Source organism: Dermacentor andersoni, chromosome 10 (assembly GCF_023375885.2).
Source record: "Dermacentor andersoni chromosome 10, qqDerAnde1_hic_scaffold, whole genome shotgun sequence".
In the NCBI taxonomy this organism is placed as follows: Eukaryota; Metazoa; Arthropoda; class Arachnida; order Ixodida; family Ixodidae; genus Dermacentor; species Dermacentor andersoni.
In genome coordinates this window covers 22730128-22757798 of record NC_092823.1, presented here as the reverse complement: position 1 = coordinate 22757798, position 27671 = coordinate 22730128, and the positions used below count along the sequence as shown (strand labels likewise).

The 27671-nt window shown below is 47.8% G+C and overlaps 2 protein-coding genes across 4 annotated transcripts in view; one reads left to right on the top strand and one right to left on the bottom strand.

Annotated features, from left to right (window-relative positions):
* Positions 1-27671, top strand: part of LOC126519260 (PIH1 domain-containing protein 1-like) — a 79145-nt gene that overhangs the window by 33471 nt on the left and 18003 nt on the right. The window lies entirely within an intron of this gene.
* LOC126519261 (uncharacterized) lies at positions 472-26649 on the bottom strand. Of its 3 annotated transcripts, none has more exons than XM_050168879.2 (4): positions 26199-26649; positions 7232-7659; positions 5335-5704; positions 472-2209 (listed from the first exon to the last, which is right to left on the bottom strand). In XM_050168879.2, exons 2-4 carry the CDS (start codon positions 7603-7605, stop codon positions 2024-2026), a joined length of 930 nt encoding a protein of 309 aa, XP_050024836.1. In that variant the 5' UTR covers positions 7606-7659; positions 26199-26649; the 3' UTR covers positions 472-2023. The 3 variants fall into 3 exon arrangements, with proteins under 3 accessions (XP_050024836.1, XP_054921185.1, XP_050024837.1); XM_055065210.2 differs by having other exon boundaries at positions 26412-26649; XM_050168880.3 differs by lacking the exon at positions 26199-26649 and adding an exon at positions 9221-9333.

The following is a 27671-nucleotide window of genomic DNA, read 5'->3' as shown; positions in this document are numbered from 1 at the left end:
TCTGAAAGAAATCTATGATCTGAAAATTGTGTGTTGCTTATCAGTAAAGGTAAATTATCATTAATGGGGTATACCATAAAATGTGTTTACTCACGGCAAACTTTTTTATAGTATGCTTGCTTTTACCAAAGTGCTTCAATCCTTTCTGACTGGTCAGGAACTAAAAGCTTGGCTTGGGGACAGAAGCTGCCGCTAGAATGCAAAATGCACTAGGGCACAGTTAGCTGGAGGCGAAATGCAAAGGCTCTTGTATAAATTTAGGTGCACATTGAAGAACCCCAGGTGGTCAAAATTAATCTGGAGGACCCGACATAATCGAGTTATGAAAGGAATTATTTGAATGCATATTTTATTTCACCTTCCAAGTAAAATGCAGTCGAGAGTCATTGCTCTGTGTATTCACTTTCCCTCTGTTCGTTGTGTTCCTGTTGCAATGCAGTTAATAAAGAAGAAAGGCGAGTGCTTGAGACCTTTCTTAACAATGACAAAACTTTAATGGATGTCTTGAGCACAGTTGTAATGCCACTCGGTTGAACTCAACATTTGCATGCATAAATACAAGACACAGAAAACTGCAGATCATTCCTATGACTTGGGCCATGTATGAGCTTCGGCACACCGTAATGGTCAATGGTTTGATTTTATTACTTTGGGAAACACTTGTTCCAATGGTTGTAGTGTTGAGCATTTTCCATGGTCAGATTGGCTTCTGTAACTATCTGCCAGAAGTGAGATGTCCAGGCAAGTTGGCAAACACTTGTGATGTAGGGCTTAATTGTCTATGAAAACACAATAACTGTGACTTAATGAACTTCGCCATAAAGATGAGCAGGCAGTAGAGAAAGGATACTATTTACAGCACTGTATTTCTGCATATGTGAATACATAACCTTTAAGAAGTATTGTGATAAAATTGTACTGTTTGAGCAAATAATGGGCATTTTTTACGTTCTGATGACACAAGTCTCATGGAAATTATGCCAGCCTCTTGCTTTAGATGAATGTTGTTTAAGCTTTCATGGTTTTTAGTTCTCTTACAGTCTCTGCACAATAAATGTTGATATTTGTGAGATTTGTTCACCTCTAACATATTTCCAACACATCACATGATAAAAAACTGGTAACTCGCTCGAGAGACATACAGGTATGAAAGATTACAGTGACACTTGTCATGTTTCTTCACTCTTGAGGCGACGGCTCACCACATAACGTGTGCTGCAAATGCACTCAATAGAAGCATTGAACTTGCAGTATGTATTTACACCTGTCTCATTTGTGATGTAATGTTTAAGTATGTAGTTGAAGTGGTTTGGGCTTAGCTTTTTACCTACATTGAAAAATTAACACCAAAGTATCAGGTTTTCTTTTTCTTGGTCACCATGCTGAGAGTTGTGGGTGTTCAACTTGGGCTACACAGAACACTCACTCCACACTTGAAAGATGAGCGACCAGGAAGGCTATTGGGCAAGTTCTCCAACATGGGAGCCTCATATCTACATCACAATATAAACGCTTAAGGCACCGCCTCATCACATACTGCCTATTGTGCAAGTTATCTATGGACGGAAAACATTTGCAGTGAATGCCTACCACTGTCCCATAAACTTGAGTAAAATCTGATTTCATCAGCAGAGGTTGCACGTGTAAGTACATTTATATTTAAAAAAAGGAAATGTAAAACATAACCACTCGGCATATGCTGAATATTTTACAAAGAAAAAAACCCTTGCTGGCTTGCTAAGCTATTGTACAAAACATGGTTGGATTGAAATTCCTGGCTTTTCACGCCTCATAAAAGAAATGCTGGTCTGCAGGAAGCACAATTTTCCCGTGCGACTTGCACTTCATGCCCAAAAAGCACAAGACATTGGCTTGTTTGCTGGAGTTCCGAGACCTCTATTTCCCGCACATTTCCTCCCGAGACCGTGCAAGTCATTGTCCAACTTTGCTGTGCAAACGGTCTCTTTGTTCACTGGCGCAAATTGTTTGTGACTCGGCACCACACAGCTGTCTGGCACACAGTTCAGAGGCAGTCCTTGGAGCAGGTAAAGAAGTTCTTTTGAAACTGCACGGTTGAGTTGAGGACTTCCATCCATTCAACGTCGACATTGTGAAAGAGGCCATTGGGGAACGGGAGCAGCTTGCAGCTATCGAGCACAAAGAAATTGATCCGGTAGTGTTGGAATCCCTTGAGGGCATCGCTGAGCACCTGTACATTCAAGAAAAGGGTCCAACATTGCAATACATCTTGTCTACATTTGACGAGCGAACCAGATCTTATGCCAATATCACTTGCAATAACGTCTTTGCAAACCTTATAATGCCAAAGCGTTTAGTTCTCATTTTCCTTTTCTTTTAATCTGCAAGATGCCTATGCTTCTTGAAACCATGGGACCTCATATTACGATATAATCTGTTTGTAACATTGCTTGCAATCTTTTAAAAATAAAATCTTTCAAATCAGTTCTGCAAGAAAACCATTAGGAGGAGGGAGTTATAGCTTCATACTACTTACAAGTGGAAATAATAATGAGCCTGAAATCAAAACAACATGATTAGAAAAACATAGAAAAGACAAACATGAGCATTTACAAGCCTATCTCTTCAGTTAGGGCTCATTAATCTTTTCCATGAATGTGAACCTACCTGCGCCACAAGGAGCTATATTACGTTGTCTTACTTACGCCTGGATGACAATATTTTCTATTTTGGTGATTCAACCTTTAGCTTTGCACACATGGTTCTTTAGCCGCAGATGCAAACCGTTGTGGTGCTCTACACGGAGTGTTGTCTAGTCCTAAACGACATATGTGGTGCACTTTCCAACAGGTGACGGTTTCTTGGCACATATCTTGGAATGGTAAAATGCTCTAACGAAGGCCAGTTTTCATTTTCAAATCTTGCACCATAATCTCGGGGTTGTCATTGTCAAAGTGATGTTATGGACTTCATGCCATTTTCACACATCTGGGTCACTTCTCGAACTCGAGTGAAAAAGTACAAAGTATCAGATTGTCTCCATGAATTTATGAATTACCATTTCTTTTGAGCTGAAATTGGTGTGGGTTAGAGATTGAACAGTGGTAGTGAATGTTCAAGTTGACATTAAAAGGGGGAAAGAAACTGAGCTAGGCAGGCCATCTAATGTGCAAGGTGGATAACCAGTTGTCTAGAATCATGGAATGGGTGCCAAGAGAAAGGAACCACAGTCAAGCATGGCAGAGCTAGGTGGCCCGATTACCTGTAGCTGCAGCCACATTAGCGCAGTGCGCTACTTCACAGGGAAAACCAGAGGGCAAACTATATTATGGCATGGCCAGCTGTCTTCCAGGCTTGAATCCTTCTTCGGCAATACTGAGCCCCCTAGTAGCTGGTACAAAATGTTTTCTGTTTGGTATTTTAGAGGTGTGATGAACCAATAAAGGCCAACATAACATTTATTTTGTTTCCTTTGTTTCAAGTCAAGTAGTCTCGTAACAGGAAATTGCTCATAGGCCTTTGTTGGCAAACATGTGCTCTTCAGTGTAATTAACGCAAAGTGCGGACTACATTCTGTCAGGTACGACATTGGACATCTCCGGAAAACACAGGATGTACTAGTGCAAGTGTTAGAGTTGCAGCACACATAGGCAACAGCGCTGATGGAGATATGCTCCCCTTCCCCCCTTATCACATTATGGTTAACCAAACTATATGGAACAATCACTGTAATGAACAGCTGTACTTATTATCTTTCATAATTTTGTCACCAGCAACATAATTATGATGTAGTTATGTTCTGCATCTTTTCTCATTTGAAGACAATAATAGTGCATTGCAAGCATGTTTGCAACCGTTTGTTGTCCGACCACAGTGTTGCAAGATGATGGCGCCCACGTCGCTGTTTTTAGGCACTGTCTTCCGGTGTGATGCATGTACCAAGTAGTGCATTTTTTCTATTCTGAAACTCTCTTGCATTCTTTACATCTGCATGTTTTAATTGGTAGGATGTACTGACCCATATTTTCTATGCTATAAAAAGTCTGCCTGTGGCATCTAGCATGGGAAAGGATGGCACCTTGTAAAAATGGTTGAACAATACCTACAAGATACATTAACTTCATATTAAAGTTGACAGACATTGTGAACCTGGCATGTATTTTAATTCGATACTAAACATGGCTAAGAAATTCCAGACCGGTGTTATTGTGATGTAATGACAGCACAATTTGCTGACACCACGTAGCAGTAAGATGGCGTTGTTGATAAAGATATAAACGAAGGCCACTCTAGTGCTGCGCACGTCCTTTCTTGAGCTGGGTGACAAGTGCAATGATTGCAGCAGCGGAGAAAAGCTAGTGTGCCGTGATGCCACAACTCGTACAGCTGCTAAATACCGAAACCACTTTATAGAAGCAAGAATTATAGAAAATTTCTTAGCGTTCTCCAACGCTTTCTTTTTTTCCCCTCTAGGGCTTAAAAGCGCGTGTTCACCTTCATTTCACATGGTGCGAGTGCTCCTTTCAACGGGACACTAATGGCAATACTAAGTTGACGTGGACTGTTTAAATACCATTGCAGAAACCTTGCAACACTTGTCTTGTGCCAAGAAAAGACTTAGTTTATGAGAAAATTGCATCTGAAGGGTCCAAATGCCTTTTTCGAAATTTAAATCTGCCACCCAACCCGGGGAGTGGTGCCATGTTGCATACGCCATCACCATCGTTTGCTGCTGTTGGCAAGTAAATGCCCACCTGACAGACAGCACTACCAAGCGAAGACAGAGTGGTGAATTCACCGCTGCAGCTGCTTTTTGGTCAAGTGGCATAGACCGTCTGACATCCCGCGACATCACATGGAAGTTGAATTTTGTGCTAGTTGCAGTTTGCGCGAGTTTCACGAGCCAGCAAAACCAGCGCAGCACTACGCGATAACGAAACTAGTGAAACGCAAAAGAGTCGGCGGCACAGAGTCAAGCAAGAATGAAACCTTTCGACTACCCGCGTCATTGTCAAGGGTAATTTCAGCGAGTTCTTTTCTCTAAAGACTGAAATAGAAGTGGACAAGTAGCATTTTATTTCCTCTTATAACATAATACATGGATGCTTTTGCAACAGATGGTTGAGTACTAGTGACAGAATTTAAGTGAGGAGTGCTCTCGTCATCAGGCAAGTGCTTGAATGTCCCGGGGGAATCTTTGACGATGTCCTGCATTTACCTCAATTTCTCGATTAGTAAGGCTCTGTTCGCAATAATATTGATGCCTTAGAGATTCTCGAGCACTTATGTATCACTTTAGCTTGACTTAATATTTTCCTTTAGTGTCCTTTTAAGCGGGCAATGTGCAAAGCGTACCTGGTGGTTCCGGATGTTCTTGCACGTAGCGACCGTCTCGACATCGCCGGGTATCTTGCTGGGCAGCTCGATGCACTGGCACGGGTGGATGTCCTCGCGGCGCGGGCATGCCGAGTTGTCCGACCGGGACTGGGTGGGCGCCGAGTACGTCGTTGGCGGCAGCCTGGGCCTTGCCGGTGCGGCGGGGAGCGGAGCTGCCACTGTAGTTGCGCGCCTCGTGGTAGTTGTTGGCGTAGTGGTCGTGGGACGCCTTGTGGTCGTCGTGGTGGTTGTAGTGGTTGTAGTAGTAGTGCTTGTGCTAGTGGGTGCTGGTGATTCTGTTTCAGCTTTGGACGTCGAGACTCGAACGGGCGGGTATGCGTTGGAAAGGCTGTGCGAGAGCAAACAGACAGCAAAAAGAAAAGAAAGAAACAGTCAGGGGGTTGCAAAGTCAGGTTTAAACAAAAAGCGCGAAGCGCAACTTTCGAAAATAATGTGGGAGCGCGCACCGTAGTATTCATAGCCTGCACTCACCCTTGCCTGGACATTATTCTTCTGTCAGGGGCAAGGGATGGTATTTGCCCTTATCAAATCCTATCACCATCGAGCATAGGCTGATCGGATGAATGCCTGGTATGTGGATGTGCTTGAAAGCTCTGTCTTTTTCCTTTTCTGCTGCGCGTTTTCACAAGCATTCAGATCCGTGGTTCATGGTGACGAAACAGTGTATTTTAGGAAGCCTGTGCACTAAACTAATTTGGCCTGTTACTGATCTCCCCTGCAGGTCAGCCTACTTTTCCCTCGCTTTTGTCAAAACATCGGACCCAGTGTGATCTTCGCAGAACATAATGGCTGTTGCATAAACGTTATGCCAAAAAAATTGGGCACAGCGCAGTGAAAATTGTAAAATGATGTTTGCAGAAAGCACTGCCTTAAGACACCTGCATTTCCCGACGATTTGCAAAAAAAAAAGAAGTTTTACATTTGCGCTACTTGTCGGACTGACTAGAAGTTGTGACAGGTTTCCAATCGCATGAGAAAATCTCTACCGATGTATTACTGCACTTTTTTGTATCATGAAGATTAGAATCAGTGCTTCTAATCGCGCTCTTTCTTTAATAGTTCACTAGACGATGTCTGAGTAATGCGATTCTTGAAACGTGAATGGCAGATGCGAAGCCACTAGCTCTGAGTCTTTTAACCAAGTTTCTTCACATACGTGGGTCGTGTGGGGCAGGACTTGCAACATAGCGCAGGCTTTGTCAGAACTTTCAAAGGCGCTACACGCGTAGATGAACCTGTTGTTGGTTTGTACAGTGGGGCCATTTGTGACGTAATCACTCAGAATTCAAAGCTATTAGAACCGTTGGTTTTTTTGTACTGACCTTAGCTTGCTACATCGTCCCTGCAGCTGAACTGCATGGGTTGCTAATCTCTACCACTCGCGGTGGGGTTTCCGAACTTTGTATGTACACTGTTACATGCGCGGCATGAGAATAAACTTGATTTGGAACGGGAGTCATGCGCGTCGTCTCGCATGTGAAACTTCCACAGTAAGCCACACTTAGCCCGATTTCCTTTGCACAAATAGACCTTGAGCACTCATTTATTGAATAAAGTTTGTTTATGGCTTGAAACTACATAAAACTTCAATAGGGGACCGGGAAGAAAAGCAATACATGCTTGGCGGAGGTCTCTGACCGAGCACACTAGCGTTAGTATGGCGCGCATAAAAGAATAGACATTTGATACAAGCCATCTTTGTAATTAAACATAATCTAAAGCAAAGGTTTATCAGCAGTTAAGGAAGTGCTGCTATCGAATTCATGCGTTGAAATATATTATTCTCTCTCTGGATCGGCCTTTTTCGCCTGCACTGTTTGTTTCGCGCTACCACAATCCTTCCTGTACACTTCACCTGGGCCTCGTCGGAGCGGCAGAAGTTCCGGGCGACGCGGCCGTCGTCGGCGACGAAGTTCCGTCCTCCGTGGAAGAGGGCACCACCTCGTCGTCGTCGTCGACTTCGCCAGCGCCTCCCGCGACGACGTCACCGTCGTCGTCATCGTACTCTTCGGTGAGCTCCGTCGTCGTGGACGCCGGCGAGTCCGCGACCGTGATCGGTGCGTCCGCCTGGCGCGCAGCGACCAGCGGCTCGCGCACCACGTGAGAGGTCACGTGAGCGGACCTGGCCGCCACGCTCGCCACGGACGCGGCCATAAGGACGGCGACAAAGGCGGCTAGACGAAGGTCGAACCTGCCTCGAAGTTCTCGGGCCGCCATGACTGCGATCATGCTCGCGCGTTGCCTTTCTTTGGCTGGCGCTGGTGTCGAGCTCGTGCAAGCGGCCTGGGTGAATATAATACACAAAATTACTGTTATGTGGTGGTGGCAACACGATTAGATCGAAAGAAGCAGACTATTGTTGATATATTTTGCGCCCCCCTCCCCTAGAACAAAGAACCAAGTGTGCAGTCGAACATTGCCACTCGTGCGTGCGTGGTGGCCCATTGTCGGGCCAACACTTACATGAATCGTCCATGCAGTTCGGACGCACGTAAAGACTGCCTTTACGTAACAGGCCTCTGAATGGGGGTAGTCCGGCATACTTAAAGTGGACAAGCAGCATGTCTTCATAAGCTGCGTTCCTTTTCTGCGGCAATTATTGTTCGCAATTGTGCTTACAGTCGCTTTTTTAGCTAGCGTGCCGCGCTGTGCATACATGTTACCTACCGCGTTGTTGTTTACAAGAGCGCGTCAGGGAAAGAACTACAATCTGCGTCATGTAGAAACTTCAAAATATTGCCACTTTGTGCAGGTTTGCGCGCAGCAACGGAAAATAGCGAAACCACAGACGAAGAAGCGTATAACTCAATCTGGCAGCATGTTGTCCTGGTCATCTCGTTGCGAAATTTCACCGGTCTCGCTACGCGATCTTACGCCTTTCCAAAAGGCCATAGAGGTCCGGGCGTATCCTTGCCTGGGCTACCGCGCAAGGTGCACATAACGATATCGCGTTGTGCTGGAACGTCATAATGTTATTGCGGTCAAATTTTATTGCTGCGGTTTGTTCATTCACATGGCTGGCCTCTTGGGCCGTAACAGTAGGGCTTATAAAGTGTCCTTCACACAGGCGCTATATTCTGTCAAGTTTCGAGCGGAGGGATTTGACAGGGATTTGATTTGACTTAACAGTGCTTGACCCGTCTGTATCTTTAACGTGTCACGTGCTCATCGATGTTTGAATGTTGGATGTCTCACACAACAGCTAAGGCTTGCGTTTCGATGTGCCAATGGTTTCGCTCTACGTTGGAGACGGTGCAGCTCCCGTATTGGTATACGACTTGGTCGTCGTCACCAGCCCCCTCTGCTTTAGCATCTTCTGGGTCCGTATCAAAGCTGAGATGGTCTGGCTTCTCGCTGTCAGTCGGGCAGAGCGTGCGGATGCTGAACTATATCGGTGCTAAAAACGACGATTCATTCATTGCAAAAGCGTTATGTTTTCCATAATCCCAAATGGGCGCGAAACGTGCACGAGCGAGGAGGCAGGGGTTGCACACACATGCTGTGTGCTTCCAGTAAAGTTTCAGATGGTAATGCCGATCTGTGTAGCCGGCCCTGTTCGTCCCACGTGTATACCGCGCGATTTACAATTATACGAGTAAACCAACTCGCCCAGTTCTCGTATCTCGCTAGTTATGTTCCTTTTTTTTTCACTCGAAACTGGAAATCCTTGACAGTTGCACCACGGTATTTCGTCCATATATGTGTAACGGTCGTCGTTAAGGTCTAATACTATACGATCGCGACAATCACCTTGGGCGCATATATACATATATTCACTGTCCTATGAACACTAAAGCCAGGTGAGCGCGTGAAATGGAAGCAGAGCGATGGACCTCGACTATACCTGTTTCGCTCGTGCGGCGGCCGCTCCTCGCTTCGTTCGCCGACTCGCTTCGCGGTCGATGGCTCCTATGGACGGGCCCGCCTACACTCACCGACGGTGGTCAACGAGATACCCGGACACGGGCTGTCAGGCGTGGCGCCTTTTAAGAGTGTACAAAGCGCGTGCCGGCACGTGCGCGATTTCCCACGGCGTTTCCTGTCGCGTATGTAAAATCGCTTTCTCACCCGCGTATATAGCGGATAAGCGTGCGTGACGTGACGTACGTGGAGGCGTTATTGCGACTTACTGCGATATGCCGCTGCAAGCGCATCTCCCGTGTACACGTGCAGCTGCTATTCGGCGATCGTATATAGCGTTTCATTTTATGCCGTGCCTAAGGTAATTTCGTCGCGGTTGCTCGGTAGATACGTGGGCGTTGTACTGGCGAGAGCGAAGTGGTAGGCTCCGATTCCCTTCTGCTGGTGTGGGTGTCATAGAAATTACAAATTCACTAGTGCGTGATTGCAGGTGCAACTTAATCGAACGTTCTTTAACGACCGAAAGTTAAGCAAGTCGGTAAAAATCCGTTGCACCGAAAAAGCAGGCGTGCCCGCGTGCGCACACAAATATATGGAACGATATGAGGACCTTTGTGTTGTCCATTTTCGTTCTACTTGCGTTTGCACGCCTGCCCTTTGAGTACCACGAATTGGTAGAACGTGTTGTAGGACTAGTTTGCTTACACTTGCGGCTTTAACAGGCACTCAGATGAAGGCAGTACTATCAATGCACAGGACAAGCGCTCGTGCTACGTCTGCCTTCTTTCGTGTTCTTTTTTTTTATGTGGGCTTGTTGAGCCCGCTGGTGTAACTGCGTGCTGCTGAACGGCATGCCTAGGTCGTTTATGCCACGAACCTAAATAGGATTTTAACGATGGTAACATTATTTTTGGTGTGCGTTATGGAACTCGGGGTGTTGGAAACGTACCCCGAGCAAGTCGGCGTTTTTCGTTTTCGGCGTGTTTTATTTTATTTTTACCTCCTGCACTTTTTTCCCCGCTTGTTTGTTTAATGAACGTCCAGGAACTGATGAAAGCTTCGAGTGAAGAGATATATGTTAAGAACCTTTTTTTTTTTACATTGTCTTCCCAGCTTTCAGTCGTCTGAAAATTCAAATGATCAAGGGGCGTACTGGACAACCGAATTTCTCTAAACAATGTGCCCCGGTGCAAACGACGGAATTTGTCACTGACTACGGCGTAGCTCGTTCTGAAGCCACTACCTTTCTTTCCCCGCATGCAATGTGCATTCGCGAAAAATCATCCCCGTAATGGAGGTGACCTCGCGGTATGGTGCGGCCTTGGCTCGTTGACTCCTTTGAGGAAGCACCGCGCAGGGCCACAAACTCAGCCGCGGTGGACGCGCTCGATGTATCGCGGCGAAACAAAACAAAAAAGGAAACGCCGGCAGGCGAAGAGACGTCTCTGAATCGGGTGACGCACCCTTGTTTACGGTGTGGTGTTGCATTTTTGTGCTGCGTCGAGCCGTTGCCTTTGGGAAGTTCAGAAACAGACCGTTCCCTTCAGGATGTGCGACCGCTTTCCAAACGAGTTTCAATCCCTGGGTGTCTCACGTGCGAAAGTGAATAGAAATAAAGGAAGTTACGGCGACGTGTACTACGTGGGTTGCGCCACCCGTTTCGACGCAGGGATGAAATAACTTGAACACAGCGCGCCATGAAAAAAAAAAGGGCTTCCTTTTTTTTGTTATTTTATGTGCTCTGTGTTACTTGGAGCTCGATTCTACGACTACAGTTTCAACTCGGGATACGTTATCGCTGTCATACTACTTGAACCACAGCTTGAACAACAACCACTATAGCTCGTCTTGATCGTGTTTTAACCCAAAACACCATCAGTACGAGCTATAGCAGTTGCGGTCTCTCCCCGCCTGCATAAACAGTGCGACATGACTCGCAGCTTTTAGTTCCTACCACTCTGTTTACGCAAGTGAGCGTTGTGGCTGTTACGGATCCAGGCGCTGGTTTAAATTCTTGCGTTCACGAATCCCGGCCACGGCGGCCTCATTTCGCGATGGGGCGAAATGGGAAAACACCCGTGTAGTTAGATATAGGTGTGCGTTAAAAAAATTCTCCGAATTATTCCGGAGCCCCCACTACGGCGTGCCTCCTAATCACATCCTGGTTTTGGCACATAAAACCCCATAATTTAATTTTTTCGCGTTTTACAAATGCTGCTGACGATAATTCTCTGTGCTTGCTTTAAACGAACGTCTTCGACCCCGAAAGCCTACAAATAAATATACTGGCAAATTTCGGCGATCCGTAGATAAGTTCCTACAATAGCTTTTCTACGGACCAGTTTTGGTATCGTCGCCCAGGAGGCGTACATATATGCGTCACGACGCAGAACATCGTGACGTTTCGGCGTTCACTCCGGTTCGCAAGGTGGTGTGCTATGAGCAGCAGCATAGCAGTAGTGCCGTTACTCGCACAAGTGATGCAGAAAACAGTCATAGCAGACGACTGAGAGAGTCTAAGTGAGTGTCAAAACGTCGTGAAGTTCTGCTCCCACGTGACCACCTTCTGCGTCATGACCCATACGCCTCCTGCTAAACAAAAATGAAAGTTGTTCGTATAAAGATTATTACACAAGCTTATTCACGGTGCTCGAAGACTTCCCACTGTATATTATACATGTTTTAAGGCTTTCGAGCTCGATGACCTTTACTTAAAGGAAACAAATGAAAAATTCGAAATCATGTCAGTCCTGCATTAACAGAGCCTTGGAGCAGCAGTCAGCGCTTTCGGTGGGAACAGTGCTGAGCAAAATTTATGCTTTTCCTCGACGGTAATGCTGAAAATGTTCAGTGATCGCGTCACCAAGTAGGAACTCGCTTCGTCATCGTGATGACATCCGCAATTGCCTCGGCAAATTTCATTTGTATCGTTGCTGGACGCAAGGTCCGGTGTCTCGTTGAAATGCTTTTATGTCTGGTCGACTTTGTAACTCACGGTGGCATCACTGTACTGTTTCGTTACTCATACACGCGCTGCGAACTCCGGAATTTCTCCGGAATTTCATTGAGAGCGATGCGTAGTTTTACGTGATCAAACTTTATATTGCTCTTGCTTTACTAGCAAGGCGCCAGTGAAGTCAGTAGAAGCAAAAAAGAAAGAATGCTAGCCGATTACTCATTCTGGTGTCCTCATCAACCGACTCTATGTCACCGTACGTCGAACACTTCCCGTTTGCGCTCGACCTCGTACGTAACGCGCACACAGGTGGCGGTTTTTCCCCCCAAGACGCGCATCGTGTTGAGCGAGGCAAGACGCGCGTTTCGTAAGCCTGGTGGCGTCACCGTGATGCCCCGGCGAGATAAGCAAGCCCCCGCGGTGCGCGCAAACCAAAAGCAGCTGCGGACTGCACTTTCTTCTGGCGCATCGCCCCGCATACATATGAGATTGGCTCACCGCTATTTGGCATCCATTTCCGAAAGCGTAGCTTATCGCAGGAATTCTGGCAGACTCAATATCAAGAGGACGCACTGAGCTAAACCACTGCGCGTGCGTTCGTTAAAAAAAGAAACCTTTAGTTCCAGAGCTCCTGTCTAAATACGTGGAAGCTGAAAAATTGTTTTTCTCGGCAAACACAGCACCCAGTTGGCCGAGGTCTGTTGCCTTTAAAAGTAAGATGTAGTGACTGTACGAATCAGATGTTTTTGTTTAGGTAGTCAGTTTCTTTTAATTGTCGACAATCGCAAAATTAGAACAAAGAAAAGGAAGCAGCATAAGTACCAAGTTTGCGCCTGTGTTACTCAGCAATAATAACAAAAAACGATAATGCAGTTCTGCAATCTGAATACATATAAAGCGGACAAAATTGGTGTACTATACACCACTCTCAAAAGTGCGAGTGATAATGCGAATGAAGGTTGTCCGAAACGATTGAAAACACTGCAACAGTTTCGCGTAAACTGTAGATTCACATGTAAAAATTTTCCCCTTTACATGCTATAATAGGTGTAGTTTACAGAACTTACACATCTGTTTTTGGTGCAGCGTTACGGATTTTTAAACTTTGTGTTTCAATTTTTCTGAAGTTTACTAGTTCTCCGAGCTTAAAAAAATGACACTAGGCTCTGAATCGACGATATTCTGCTTCCTAGAATCGCTAGAATTTAATTTCGCAATGCAAAACGTTTCATCCAAATTGATTTAGCGGTTGTCTCGCAAAAGTACCTTTGCACATATTCGAAAAGTTCGTCCCGAGCTAAAACTTCCTCCTAACTTCTCGACGCAAGACAGTTGTAGATAACTTGTAGGCAACTAAATCAAATCAAAGTACACGAGCATTTTATGCTGCCATCGCGGCCTCCGAGTCAGGGATCGAACCCGACACCTCGTGCTCAGCAGCATAATGCCTTGGCCACTAGATAGCCTATCCCGGCGGGGTAACCGTCATAAGCAGCAGCAGCCCGGTAAGCCAGGAGAGAAACAGTATCCAAGCGCAGGTGGAGACACCGCCTTGAGTTTCCCCCACAATCTCGTCGTGACGTCATAGATTGTGGAGGTGTCTCTTCGGGCCTAGTTAAATGTTTTATCTATAAGGATGGACTGTATTGTATTCTAAACGAGCCAAAGCCTGAACTTAGCAAGTTTCGAGAACATTGACTGAGCCACGACGGCCCAAGTACGAGAAAAAAGCATGGCGTCATGCTGACGCACCGGCGCCGGACTTTCGGTGCGAGATTCCTATATTTGCAAGTTTCGCCTTCATTTTGTCTCCTGATAATCAGCCTATTACCGCAAAATGAACGCAGATGGTGTTTTTTGAGGAATATTTTATAATACATACTGATTTAGCGTTACCTTTAAGATGCCTTTAAAGGAGTACTCATTTATTGAAGTCGTAGACACACTATTGCACGCTTCTATAGCATGTAGAGGGATGACATGACACATAGGAAGTATAAAAGTGAGGAAAACGTGTTCGAGTGTCATACTAAAGTTGGTCTCGAAAGGGACGGTCCTGGCATCGACTTTGCGACGCCATATTTGCTGACGTTATGTTGGAATGGCTATGCATGATGACGTTGCTCATAAAATATACTAGTAAAAGCGCTCCATGCGTTTATTCTGGGTGCGCTCGCTCACTTGTGAAGGCGACAGTGATCGGAGGAACCAGTGTATCGTGACGTCATAAAGCCCTGCCTCAGGGTACATGAATGAAAACTATTTGGTAAGAACAAGCGTTATTGTAATTTTTTTATGGCGCTGTGGCGCTCGCCAGTAGTTTCTTGTGGTCTATATGGTTTGAGCTTCCATGTAACGCAAACAAATTACAAGCTGAAAATGCCTTGTCAGCACTCCATTAAGCTTTCAGGCAGGTCCCGTTGAATGACGGTTGAGAGAAGTCCGCGAACACACGCAAAGTGCCTCGAGCGGCCTGTCGCGCGGAAATTTTTTTTCGTCTATTCGCAGGCCTCTTTCATGTTTCGAAAAACACTTGAGTAGCGCGTATTGAGCAACAAAAATCTGTATTGGGAGTTTTTCATGTTGCTCTACAATTTTTCTCATTGATACTTCATCTATTTAGAATATTTGAGAAGTTGATTCATCAAGACTAATTACATAATTAGTCGGAATGCAGAAATTAATCTGAGCAACATTACCTTGGTTCTAGCTCTCCAGCTACGCGGCATTTGCATATTTTAAAAGTTTGGCTCAAGTTACGTGGGGCACCGTATATGCGTGCACTATATAGACAACTTGTGTATGCGGGCGTCGACGCCCACCGAACGTGCCCGAGTGGCGAATGACGGCCTTCCTTGCCTCCCACCCACCCCCTGATGTTATGAGTTTCAAAAGCCTATGGTTGCTTGCATTGTTTTTCGTCTTCTTCCGCGCCGCATTGGTGGTCCCGCACCCGCGCACCTAATGCGCGACCGGAAGCAGCTAGGCACGTCCCTCGGGGTGCGGGCATCCGGTTTGCGATGTAGCGAGCGTGCTAGTGTTGGGCGTTTTTCCCCCCGCTTTTTTGTTCTCGGACACGCATCGTTATATTCTTTTCTTTTTCCTTTCCGTGCTTAAGCGTCTCTCTCAAACAGCAGCCTGTGGCCAAAAGCCTCTGGGTTCTTTTAGGTGTTTCTTTTAACTCCGCCGTACCTCTACACATGTGGTGCGTGCTAGCGGGTTTTTCTTGCCCTATTAGCGGTACACTAACAAGCGACAGTCACTGAATGTAGAATGCTAAAGTAAACCTTGACAAAATTTTTTAATTCATTTGGCGGAAGAGGGTTCGTTGTATAGTGAATGAAGGCCTGATTTCGCTGTATTGAATTTTGCGCCACTACGTCATCGTGGTATCATTGATGTCAAAGCCCTTTCTCGTATCATGGGCAGTGTTGGTTCGGGAGAAGTTCTCGAAGCCTACAGCCTTTCAGGCACATGTGGCAACGTTGCGGAAGCTACGCAAGTACTGCGGTCACAGAAGCCTTGCTACGCGCGTCTCATTCGCAGTGCGGTTATAGATCCGCACCTACCTGGCGATGCGTGACACGCAGAAGCATTCGCCGAAGAGACGACGCCACCGGCGTTGGTGGGTTCGTCCTGCTTTGCAAGGGCGCGCGTAGCTTGGTTACGTCACCTTGCCAGATCGCTTGGTCCTTGTGCTTCGCGTGGTACTTGTCGAAAAGGACGGGGCGGTTACGCACCAATTCGATGAGCATTTCCGATGTCGCGACGCGTTCGAAGACTGCGATATGACGAGCGCGTCGAGCTTGGCCGCCATCTTTCGAATGCTGGGACGCGCTCCGATTGGTTCGCGGTGAGGGAATCCGGCGGCAGCTGCCGCAAGAATAGGTCCGGGAGCGATCGGCGCGGAATGGGCCATTCCGGCGGATCTCGTCGCCGCTGAACTGGTTTCCGCGCCGCTCCAGACGCCGAATGTCTCAGTGTCAACGCGCCACCTTATGCCTCGTTCAGTCTGGCAGATCGCGGACGCCGGACGAACGAAAATCATGGCCGACAACGTCGCTTATAAGCCAAAACGCCAAGGCCTTTTCACACAGACACGTTTCCAGCTGGTCGAATCGGAAGTCGGGCTGAGACATCCCAACCCTGCATCCTTTTGCGCTATAGCTTGTTCTCGTCGGGCTGAAATCTAAACTGGCAGACTGTGTCGAGACGATATAACAGTGCGTCTTTTACTTGCTTTCTGCTGAACGGCTGACGGACCCGTATGCGTTTACTCGCAGCGCATCCTGCATAACCGCGTCGGGCTCAGCCTGACACGATGGTCAATCAGCTCGACCATATGTGAACGCTAATGTTTAAAGGCGCGCCACTGGCAACCACTTACGTCGGCTTCATGAAAAAAGAAACATCGCTGAACGATGCCGTCGCCTTAAGGATTACCTCGCTTACCCATCAGAAGGTTTGCTTAAATGACGCCTAACACTTTGAAATGCGTGTTGGTTCATATCTCTCCCCCTCAGGGTCGAGAAAGCGACCTAAACAGAATTCACCGACCAAAGCGTATATACCGTAGCACAGTGTAACCACAAAGGTGCACAAATCGTGATTTGTTGTGACATTAAGCTCACAAGTTGTAGTCATAATATGCCAGATAGCAATGCAAAAACACAAAATAAAATCACCGATGATCACGACACTTCCTATAATGCGAAATTTGAGTGCAGCTGTATACGCGTTTGCGTTTCGTGATAGATTGGCTGGCGCGGACAATGTCTCGTTCGACGCGTTACAAACGAGCGAAGTGTGGTACGACTGCCTCGCTAATCGAGAGAACACGAGGCAGCGCGCGGGTGACGCGTGGGCGCGATTCCGGGCAACCGCCGCAAACAGGCCTCCGCTCGTACAGCGCTTTGTTTTGATGCGCTCGCCGCATGCCTTATCAGTAGTGCCATCGGTCAACAGACGACGCGCGCTACACCTGGCGCTGTCTCGGAGCGATCGTCGCCGCAGAAGCGGAATGTCGCTCGCCATCGGCGGCCATTGTCAACTTTTGCAAATAAAGATGCATAACACGGACAACATGAGGCGACATCAATACGTTCACATGAACCCTGGCGAAAGTAAAGTCCGGATGAGTCGACTTGTCGTGCCACAATGGCGATCATACGGTTCACAGAAACTGGCGTGTCCAGCCCTGGCCGGACCCGGATTGAGTCGGCTCCACTGCGAGCGGTGGGTCTTTTCAACTCGCTTGACTAAATGGGTGTAAGCGCGGTGGTGCCGGTCTGACTTGGGCTTCGCCCGCTCGCGTCAGTTCACGTTAGTGAAAATATTGATCACACTGCTCTGCCTCTCGTTGTCCGCATTTCTCAACAATAATATTTGGCAAGAAGTTACTTGGCAACACTTCCACGTGTATTAAGGTTGCCCTCAAAGAAAATCCAAATGCCATTAAAGCCTGCCGAAAGCTTTTTTTTTCTCCCCCGCACGGAAGGTGATGAAAGCGGCGGGGCATCTTCGTGACGTCTCGCTTTGTAGCTTCTTTCTCTCCCTGCTCTGGCTCGCATTGTGTGCTGGGTATTCGGTTCGCACACCACTTGTGCTTGGCCAAGCAGTCGTCTCACTCTTTAGACACATCCGCGAAGGGGGCCTCCTCATTGGAAAAGCGCGGGCACTTGGGTCTCGCAGATCTTTGTGTCGAATCCTTCAGTCTTGAGTTCCGATACAGACAGGCCCCTCCGGTTTCCCTCCTGACGCCATTCACGCTGCCACTCAAAAGCAAGCGAATCTCGTACGGGCGCATAGAGACCGCTGCGCCGTCTGACGACCTGCGGGCGCGGCGCCTTCGGTGCACTGGCCGATTATCCACGCTTCAAGCCGAGTCGTTGGCGATTCCTTGTCTTGCCTGCAAGGTCCACACGCTGTGAAGCGAATGAAGCCGTCGACGAGGTACACAACAGGTGGAATGCAAACAACGCGCTGTCATGCTGCAGCTTTTGTTGTGGCGGGCATTCGTGCAATGACCTTGGCGTTGCACGCACCTTCCCCGCGCGCGGAAACGCACGCGGGCTTTCTCGCTGACAGCGAAACGAAACGCTTCTCCGCTGTACCCCTCCATTGTTCAGCTCTCGGAGCGGAGCGATTTGACCTTGCCATCCACACCGCTGTTTCACAGCGTTCGCCTTACTTGTTGGGTGGGCAGTTTCCCGAGACGCTCATGTAAGCAGCTCAGCGGCAGAGAAACCAGCGCAAGGGAGGATGAACACGCGTGCGTTCGTCTGCTCGCGCCGCACCTGACTTCGAATTTGCTTCCAAGCCGATCATTGGGCGTATACACAGATCTAGCGACGGCCGCATTATACGTAATCTTATACTATGCGCTGGAAATGACGCCACGAGACGATTTGTGGTGAGATAATATGCACACTTGATAGCCCCCCCCCACCCCTAAGAAAAGCGTAGTGTGGCTACAACTCGTCAAATAAAAATCAATTGCCATAAGGGAGTTACCGTTAAACTTATCGCCCTTTGGCGACTGCGGCTAATCTCCACGTTTGTGCGTCCTCCGGAGTCCGCACGCTCTCGCGTCACTTTCCCATTTGTTCAGAGATCACTCACTGCTCAGCTGTCCATTAGGGCAAGACTCGTAAGCCATCACGACCCACACGCGCCGTGTGCAAACGCCCGCCCGTGCGTTGCCGGCCCCGTATCATCCGCCATGATAAGCTTTGCGTTGCCTGTCGAGATTTCTAGCTCAGCTAGACGCTTAGGCGAGTAGCCTATAGTCACCGTCCAGAATGGGTACTGCCTACCATACGTACACTTCTGCGCATAACCTTCCCGTATGACAGTACGAGCGACTTCAAAATTTACTTGGTGGAGGCTTGCCACCAGATTAAGTTCGATCAAAGGGCGGAATCTCACCGGCGCTCGTCCACTAACCCCTCCACCCTCCTCGCAGCCAATTTCATCCGCCATTTTCTTTCTCACATGCGCAGAGCGGCGCAGTACACATATTCGAGCTGTCCATGTGATTTTTAAATATAGCCCGTGACGTCTTGCACAATTCTACCTTATTGAGCTAAATTATCCTTAGAGGCAGACATTTGTAAAAATAAAAGTGAACATTTGATTGTTTCACATTTTTTTAACTTTTAAACTATATATTTACATCACGCAACACGTTGCAATCGATGAATTGTAGCCGCTGACCTTTAAAGCCATATCCATTTTCAACGAATTTTGAGAGCGACTGTTCGGTAATTCGTGCGACTGGTTTTTTTCTTTTTGTTTTGTATTGTTTTTTCTCATCTATCGCATTCCTTTTCCCCTCCCCTGGTACAAGGTAGCCAACCGTAGATATTCTCGGCTTAACTTCCTTGTCCTACCTTCGCCGTTCTCTCTCTTTCTCTGAAGATGACACGAGTTTTGAGATGCACATTGCGAAATCTTGCTATCGAATGCGTTGGTGTAGCAGTAATTTCGAGCCGGAATGTATAAAAAGAAGTTTTGTAAAAAAAAGTAAGAACAACAACACTGCATTTTTACAACTTTGATTGCGCTTATGTCAAAACTGACGCTAGCTTCAAAATTAATTTGAAGTTGATGTGCCTTGTAAAATCAGTGGCTTCAATTCGTGTACTGCAAGATGCTTGCTAAAGATGAAATAAACTATGGGGTTTTATGTGCCGAAACCACGCTCTGATTACAAGGCACGTCGTAGTGGCGGATTGCGGAATAATTTGGACCAAACAAGTACATGGGTGTTTTCACATTTCGTCCCCACCGAAATGCGGCCGCCTTGGCCGCGATTCGAATCCGCGACCCCGCGCTTAGCAGCCCAACACCATAGCCACCAAGTAACCGCGGCGGGTAATGTGAGTGTTAAAGCAATTAGTCGAGACTAATTGGTTAAATTATGTTTCTAAATTATGCGTATTCATTTCCAGTGTAAGCGGTGTATTCAACTATTGCGACTCTATGTAGAATTATCCTAAGTGCTGCAAGTGATTTTTAAGAACTCTGTTACCATGAAGATAATCCACCTGGTATAACACGGTGCAAGAAAAAAAAAAAAAAAATAGAGCTCGAGCGGGAGAAGCGCAGAATTTTACTGCTATGACTGCGGACAGATTTTTTTAGCGGTTGTCTGGGAGGTCCACGGTTCGTGTCCGATCTGGCGACATCACTTCGGCGATCTGTATCCGAAACATGCTCCTATCCTGGCCGTGCACTTCGTTGTCAACAGCGTCGGACCACGTTTCGAACAACATGGCGGACGGAAACTGCTTCCGGGAGAATACAGTGCCGACGAATATAGGGTGCGTCGGTGGTACTTCAAAAGATTTGGATACTTAGCTTTGAAAAAAGAAATTAAACAAAAGCGTATACAGGGACTTCATGGCTAAACATTTCCACAGAATTGCCTGTCTGATTGGGAAATTGATTAGGACTTTCAGGCTGACTCCGACAAAATAACTGAATTTTATTAGCCCGACGTTTCGGAGCCCATTCGGCTCCTTCTTCAGGAGCGCTAATAAAATTCAGTTATTAGAGAGTTTTAGAATAGGGGCCCCAAACGTTTAGGGGCCCCAAAGAAATAGCGTCGAAGCAACTGCGCATGCGCGAGACGCAAACTGCGTTTGGGTTTTGCGTTGGGAACGCTATTTCACCGATTTAGCGGGAGCTCAAATAGCGTTCCCAAAAGCTTTGCGTCAACAAACATGGCGGCACCCATCGAAGCGACGGCTCTAATCTAGCACCAAACTGGGTTCGATTCGCGGTAATGCGAGAAGTTCGCAAGCTGGGAGAAGTGACTGCAGTTATCGCTTTCTCTCAACTAGCGTGTGTTATGAAGATTGATTCATTAGACGCCGCTGATTCCGAATTCGAGTGTGGATTTTATGGCTCGTAGGCCTAACACGGCTAAGCTTGGCTGGTGAAGGCACGTAAAGTTGGTTTTGTTGCTCCAAACTAAGCACAACTAATTGTTTGCTGCTTGAAGAATAACCTCTAAATTGTAATTAAACGCGAATACACGCAAGTCAAAATTACTATTCATATCATCAGATGGTATATTTTATTTAATTATTTTTAATCGTTTTTCTTTGACGCCGTAGTGGCGCTGTCAGCGCAAGACGCTATCTGCAAACGGAAAGCCCTATTCTAAAACTCTTCACTCCTGCGTGCCCCAACGCTAACACCCGCAAAGCTCTTTGGGGCCCCAAAACATTGGGGCCCCTATTCTAAAACTCTCTATTTTGTTGGAGTCAGCCTGAAAGTCCCGAGGGACTTTATTGGCACAATGACCATTGCGAAGACCTCACGTGTGAGCCATTAGTACGTGCCACCTCCTTGGTGCATACATGTTTTGTAGTGTTTTCGGCACAAAGCGCCGGGAGTTTTTTTTTTTTTTTTCTTTTCCCGGTGCGTAGCTGCGTTCGCGCCGACAACCTTGAAGCGTGGGACGACCCGTTGCCCCACTGACTGGCGCCGCGCGCGCCTGCCTGGGGAGTGACACCGACCACGGCGCTGGCGAGAGCTCCCCGCCGCCGTGGCTTCGCGTTCTCTCCGGCGCCGTGCGGCCGCGCAAGCGTGCTGCGACGCGTGTGTGTGGGCAGACGCGAAAAGTGGGGAAGCGGAAGAGAAAGCGTGGGAGTATACCTTGATCCAGCCAAAGGCACCTTTGACCCAGCTCGCCGAGCTCGCCGTACTGTCAACGCAATAGTAATAATAGTAGTGGTAATAATAATAATAATAGTTTAAAACTGCTTGAAGTGTAACATACAGATTGGTATGCACGGAATGTCCGTTATGTAAGATTTTCGTTAAGTTTACGTAGTCTTAAGTAAGCATTTTTACTTTGGAAACAGCCTATAAAAAATTAACCCAGCTTAAGGATTGTGTGTGTGTGTGTATATATATATATATATATATATATATATATAGCTCCAGATTTTTGACATGGTTAATTCATTGCGAAATTACACGTGTGAAATGGCTATGCATCCAGAGCGAGTGCCACGATTCGAAATTTCCCGCAAAATTTGCTACGGGAAACTTGTGGTGCTATTATCCGTGGGAAGTGCTACGGTGGTTAAGCCCGCATGGAAGTGACCGGTAGTACAGTTCAGCCTCGACGTAACGAACACTGATAAGATTATCCGATACCAGGAAATAACGGTAAAGTGTTACAAAAAATTTAATTGTGGGGTTTTACGTGCCAAAACCACTTTCTGATTATGAGGCACGCCGTAGTGGAGGACTCCGGAAATTTCGACCACCTGAGGTTCTTTAACGTGCACCTAAATCTAAGTACACGGGTGTTTTCGCATTTCGCCCCCATCGAAATGCGGCCGCCGTGGCCGGGACTCGATCCCGCGACCTCGTGCTCAGCAGCCCAACACGATAGCCACTGAGCAACCACGGCGGGTAGGTAAAGTGTTTGCCACCGATATCAGCGTGTAACGAATATATTTTTACGATGAATATCTGATATAACGAAGGTATCATCGCGTCCGTTTTAAACTTCATTACCACAAGCTTGGGCTGTACGTGCGTTAGCCTAGACTTCGTCCTTCTGGCTGCAAAGGACTTTGCGGCTTCTCAAAGGAACAGCTTCCAACAAAATATATCGCGTCACGAACGCCACATTTCGCCAGCAACTAGGAATGTGCGCAGACACTTATTGCTTTCGTTGGATTATAGAAGAGTGTCGTTGCCCGAAATTTAGAAAGTAATAAATAGCGCCACGAGACCGCCTGAGGGTATACACCGGCTAAAAGGTTAGACAAATCGACGAACTAACAATCATTCCCACGGCAGATCAATGACCGCAGCACCAAGGTTCCCTCTAGCAATTTGTGTATAGGAAACTATGCCCGGATCAGCCGCGCATGTTGTCTCTACTGCGATCGGCGGTCATGGCAACGCGGTTTTCCGCGTCCGCCGAGCTCACGCGACGCCTTGGGGAACGCCTCTCTGCCCTCGCGTTGTAGGCCGCTCTGATCGTTTTGCTTCATGCAGAGTCGCGTGAGGTATCAGCGCCGGTAATTTGCCAGCGGCCCCGATGGATGCAGACAAAAAAAAAAATTACAGGCGCGACAGGCACTACGGATACAAACAAGCGCGGACGTGGATTTTCCTTTCGCGAACGCGGTGTTTCCACTTCTGCAGCGGCTGTTTTCGAAGCGTCCGCGGGGCCCTCTCGTGGTACAAAATAATCGCGCCTTCGGGCTCTTCAAGTTATATGCAAGACGAACTAGCTCGCCCTAATCGTGTGGTTGCTGCTGTAAATAGCAATCGCAAGGACGGGCTCAAAAGCGCGTATCACAAAACCGACATAAGTTGACATTATTTTATACGTCAGCTGAAAAAAACGATTCAGGACGTATGCGCAGAGCAACGCATCTGCTTGCGACACACAACATTGACACGCACGCATGCCACCAGGAGAAGTATTAATGACGGCTGTTATTGTTTTTTTTTTTTTATATATATTTCGGCCGTGAATAACAGCTTCGCCCAGCGCACTCGTTTTTCGTGTGGGTACTACACCTTCCAACCAGGACCCGCTTTCCGAAACTATACTAAAGTCTGGCGAGTGCTAGAAGACCGGATCCACACTGACTCCAGACATCTCATCGCGCCGGCCAACCCTGCCTCAGGAAGTGCTACGAAACTCTCCCGGCCTCACGACCCGTCGCTTACACCACTTTCAGTCGTCCAGCATCGAAGACCCACGCATGCACACCGAAACAACAGTGCGCCAGCGCCTTTCGTAACGGAACCTTCGTAAACCGAGAGAACAAACATCGCGGTCCGGTTTATCGAGGAGAGTAGATTCAGGCGCATGTTATACTTCGCGTTCGACGTCACTCGCCTTCTGTGATGGCTACCACACGAAACACGATCCCTCCTGAGCCCAGCAACGGAACCGGAAGCTGCCAAGGAGCCCGAGTCCATCTCCCCATTTCTTTCTTTCTTGCACATAAACTAAACATCCATACATTAAAAAAAAAAGCTTGGTTTAAGGTACGTAATGGCGGTACAGTAAACATCTATGGCTGATTAGTGATGTATAGTTCTGTTACAGCATTGTTCCAAGATTTCACTGACAATCTCTTTGCTCGTCGGTGAAGTTTCCCTGCATCCTTAATATCAACGAAGTTAATCAATGTAATTTAATATGTCGATGCCTATTCGTATACTTTTTTTTTTCTTCTGTACATGCTTTGCTGGATAATTATTCGATCTGTACGGAAGCAGTTCGCCGAGCATGTAGACTTGGCTCGCTCAGTGCTCCATACCTCTGTCGCAATTAGTTCGTTTTCTCTGTCCGCGTCCTGCGCAGCTAACACAGAACTGAATTTCAGTACAACAATGAGAAGTAAAATGTATATCGTTGCTTTGGGAAACCGTCCAGTTCTAGCTCGCTTCGGTTAAGTAGCGGCATCAGGAGTCGCTCGACGACGTATCACTTGGTTTGGGTTTCTGTGACTTTCGGCGCATATACTTGCCAAACGTCTACGATTCTATCGTAAAGTGCCCGATTTTGGGAGCTTGTTTACGATAGTCGTATTGAAACCAATGATCTCGGGACTTTTCGTTCGAGCCTGTGGTTTAGGGGGAGGACTTATTTCGAGTGAATACAAGTACAGTCGCCGAGCGATTTTTCGGACCAATCGTTCGACAGCCCTATCTGCCGCAGCGGCGACACGAACTCGTAAACCAACAGCTGGATGCTAACCCAAATTTCGGCCGCCGTTACGTTTCATCAATAGGCTGCATAGCTGACTACTATGTGGCTGTAGCGTTGCAGTGTTGATCACGAGGTCGCTGGTGTGATGCATCATGATGTGGGCGGAACGCAGAAACGCTCGGGTACCGCACATCGAGACGGTTGATCAAAATTAATCCGCAGCCCGCCACCATGCGACGACCGTCATAACCCAGTGTTGCGGTTCCGGTACATTAAACGCCACAATTTCTTTTTTCTGGCGCACATTATACTTTCTGCGGCTATATGGAGCAGAATGCCTGTTCAGAAGGCCCCTACAGAACAAAGGCTGCGGATGTTTAGTAAAGCGTCCACACATCGGAGTAAACAGACAAGCTTTCCTATTTTTCACCCGATTTTAGTACGCGTGCTTTTTTGGGGCTACGACTAATTTTAATTCTAATTGTAAGGATCAAAGGTCTGCTTTCCGTCCTTCAATTTACCTAGCCGGTATTCTGCCAAATTTTGCCCGGCGCACCGTTTCCGGAGATAATTTCAAGGGCAGCCGTCGTTAGAGATCGCCGAGAGCTATTAGCCCGTAGATAAGCGACGCACTAGGCTTCGTTCCGCCTATTGTCTCTGTCGCCAGCTGCTTTCTTCTTGTTATCTGTCCTGGCTATCGGTCCCTAAGTGCGCGTTTACGGACGGCCGCATGACGTGTGGTGCTATTGCGCAATCCCTAATGCGACAGTGAGCTGACGTGTTGACAGAAATATCTGGGGGCGGGCGGATGGAACGCGCGCACGTGCGTGATCCAGCCGCAAAGTGGGTCGGCGAGAGAATGAATCGGTGACTTCCCACGTGAACAGCTGTTCGTACTACGCGGTATTTGGAAGCGCACGCGATGGAGTGGCGAACGAGTGGGAATGTACTCTCGCTACAAAACTTATTGCAGAACACCAGTTTTGGGATCACGCAATAACATCGCCAGCAATGCTGTTAGCATCACGTTATCAAATGTTAGCCATATACACTCATGATCTCATGTGGACCAGAAGGTCTGCTGGAAAAAAAAAATCCTCGGTGCCTGGGTATATACAAGACGGAAAACTGCGTGCCACAATTGACATTGCACATATCGCAGTGGATTCGTCCGTTCCAGTTGCCAAGAAATTTGGTAGATTTCCACAATACCTGGTCCTAATACTTTTGATCGCACGTGTACTACTCGGTGGGCCGGGAAGCGGCAACCACCTACGCCTCCTTAAAATAGCGCTTGCCTACCTTTCGTGGACCGGTGGTTTGGTTCTTTAGAAAGCCTGGCGACCGCACAGCCCTGGTGGACGAGCGAAGCCTCCAGCCGTTCGCTTCTCGAACACACGCACACGCACCCGAACGAACGCAACTAAGCAGCGTAGTCGACGACGAAGAGGCCCTTTTTCAGCGTTTCAGCAGCGCAAATGTGATTGAAAAGATGATTAACACGTGGCCACACACCTTCTTCAGGATAACCCCAGCTGGAAGCAGACGCCACTGGCTTCGCAGACGAAACACGCCGCGTTCGTCGTCGTTCGGTCGGTAAAGCGCAGCGTCTCGTCTGCTGCTGCGGTGTCTGTCTCGGTCGGCGTCTGCGCACGCGTAGGCTCGCGGTGGAGGGGAAAGCGCGAGAACACACCTGCCCGACCGTCCAGCCGGTCGCTGCTACTCTGACTGGCCCCGGCGTGGGTCGGTTGGCTCGTGGCTGGCTTTGCGGCGCGACGCAGATTTGTGGAGAGAGCGGGAAAGCCGGCCACCGGGGAAAGGTAGCACCGAGAACCGGTGTCGTTCGGCGGTGCGCCGCGTGTCGTTTGACTGGCACCGCCCTTTCCCCCTGCGCGATTACCGTGTCTGTCTGACGTGTGCGTGGGATCCCAGTTTGCCGCTTCTGTCGTGCATCGCTGATGGTTCTGGTGATATCTTCTTTATACTATACAGGAACTGGAGCGTGCTCCCTGTTTGATGTTTTTCGCCGACAATTAATCGTACAAAGAACTTAATCTTCCGCTATCAATACGGGCACCTAACTTGTTCGCTCTGGGATGGTCATCGCCCGAAGCAGATTACATGCCCATTAGTACCCGACGAACCGGCCTTACGTGGATGCGGTGAACGAACAGAGTCGCAAAACTTGCATGAAAGTGCCGTCCGCAAGTGGCCATCACAGCGACGATGCCGTGTATAGCTATCATACTGATCCCTATCAAGTTGTGTATACGCGGGTCCGCATTGGCAACCTCGTTCTGCCAAGGACGGTGTAGCTTAAGTTACCAGTGATACCAAACGCAGATATTGCGGTCTTTCGGCGTCTCAAATACATAATTGAGGGGTTTTACGTGCCAAAACCACTTTCTGATCATGAGGCACGCCGTAGTAGAGGACTCGGCAAGTTTCGACCACCTGGAGTTCTTTAACGTGCACACTAATCTAAGTACACGGGCGTTTTCGCATTTCGCCCCCATCAAAATGCGGCCGCTGTGGCCGGGATTCGATTCCGAGATCTCGTGCTCAGCAGCCCAGTCCCATATACGTGCCAACGTTGTGCGACGAAGGGTCACAATGGTGTTGGAGGAGTGTGATGTACCCGCAGTGTCGGGTTAGAGTCCAGGAACGATGACGGAGCACCGCAGGCGTAGAGCGTAGGTTTTATATACTGTTAAAAACCAGAGAACCTGCTTATATAACCTTTGCGTGCAGACTGACAAAGTATACTTCACCTCA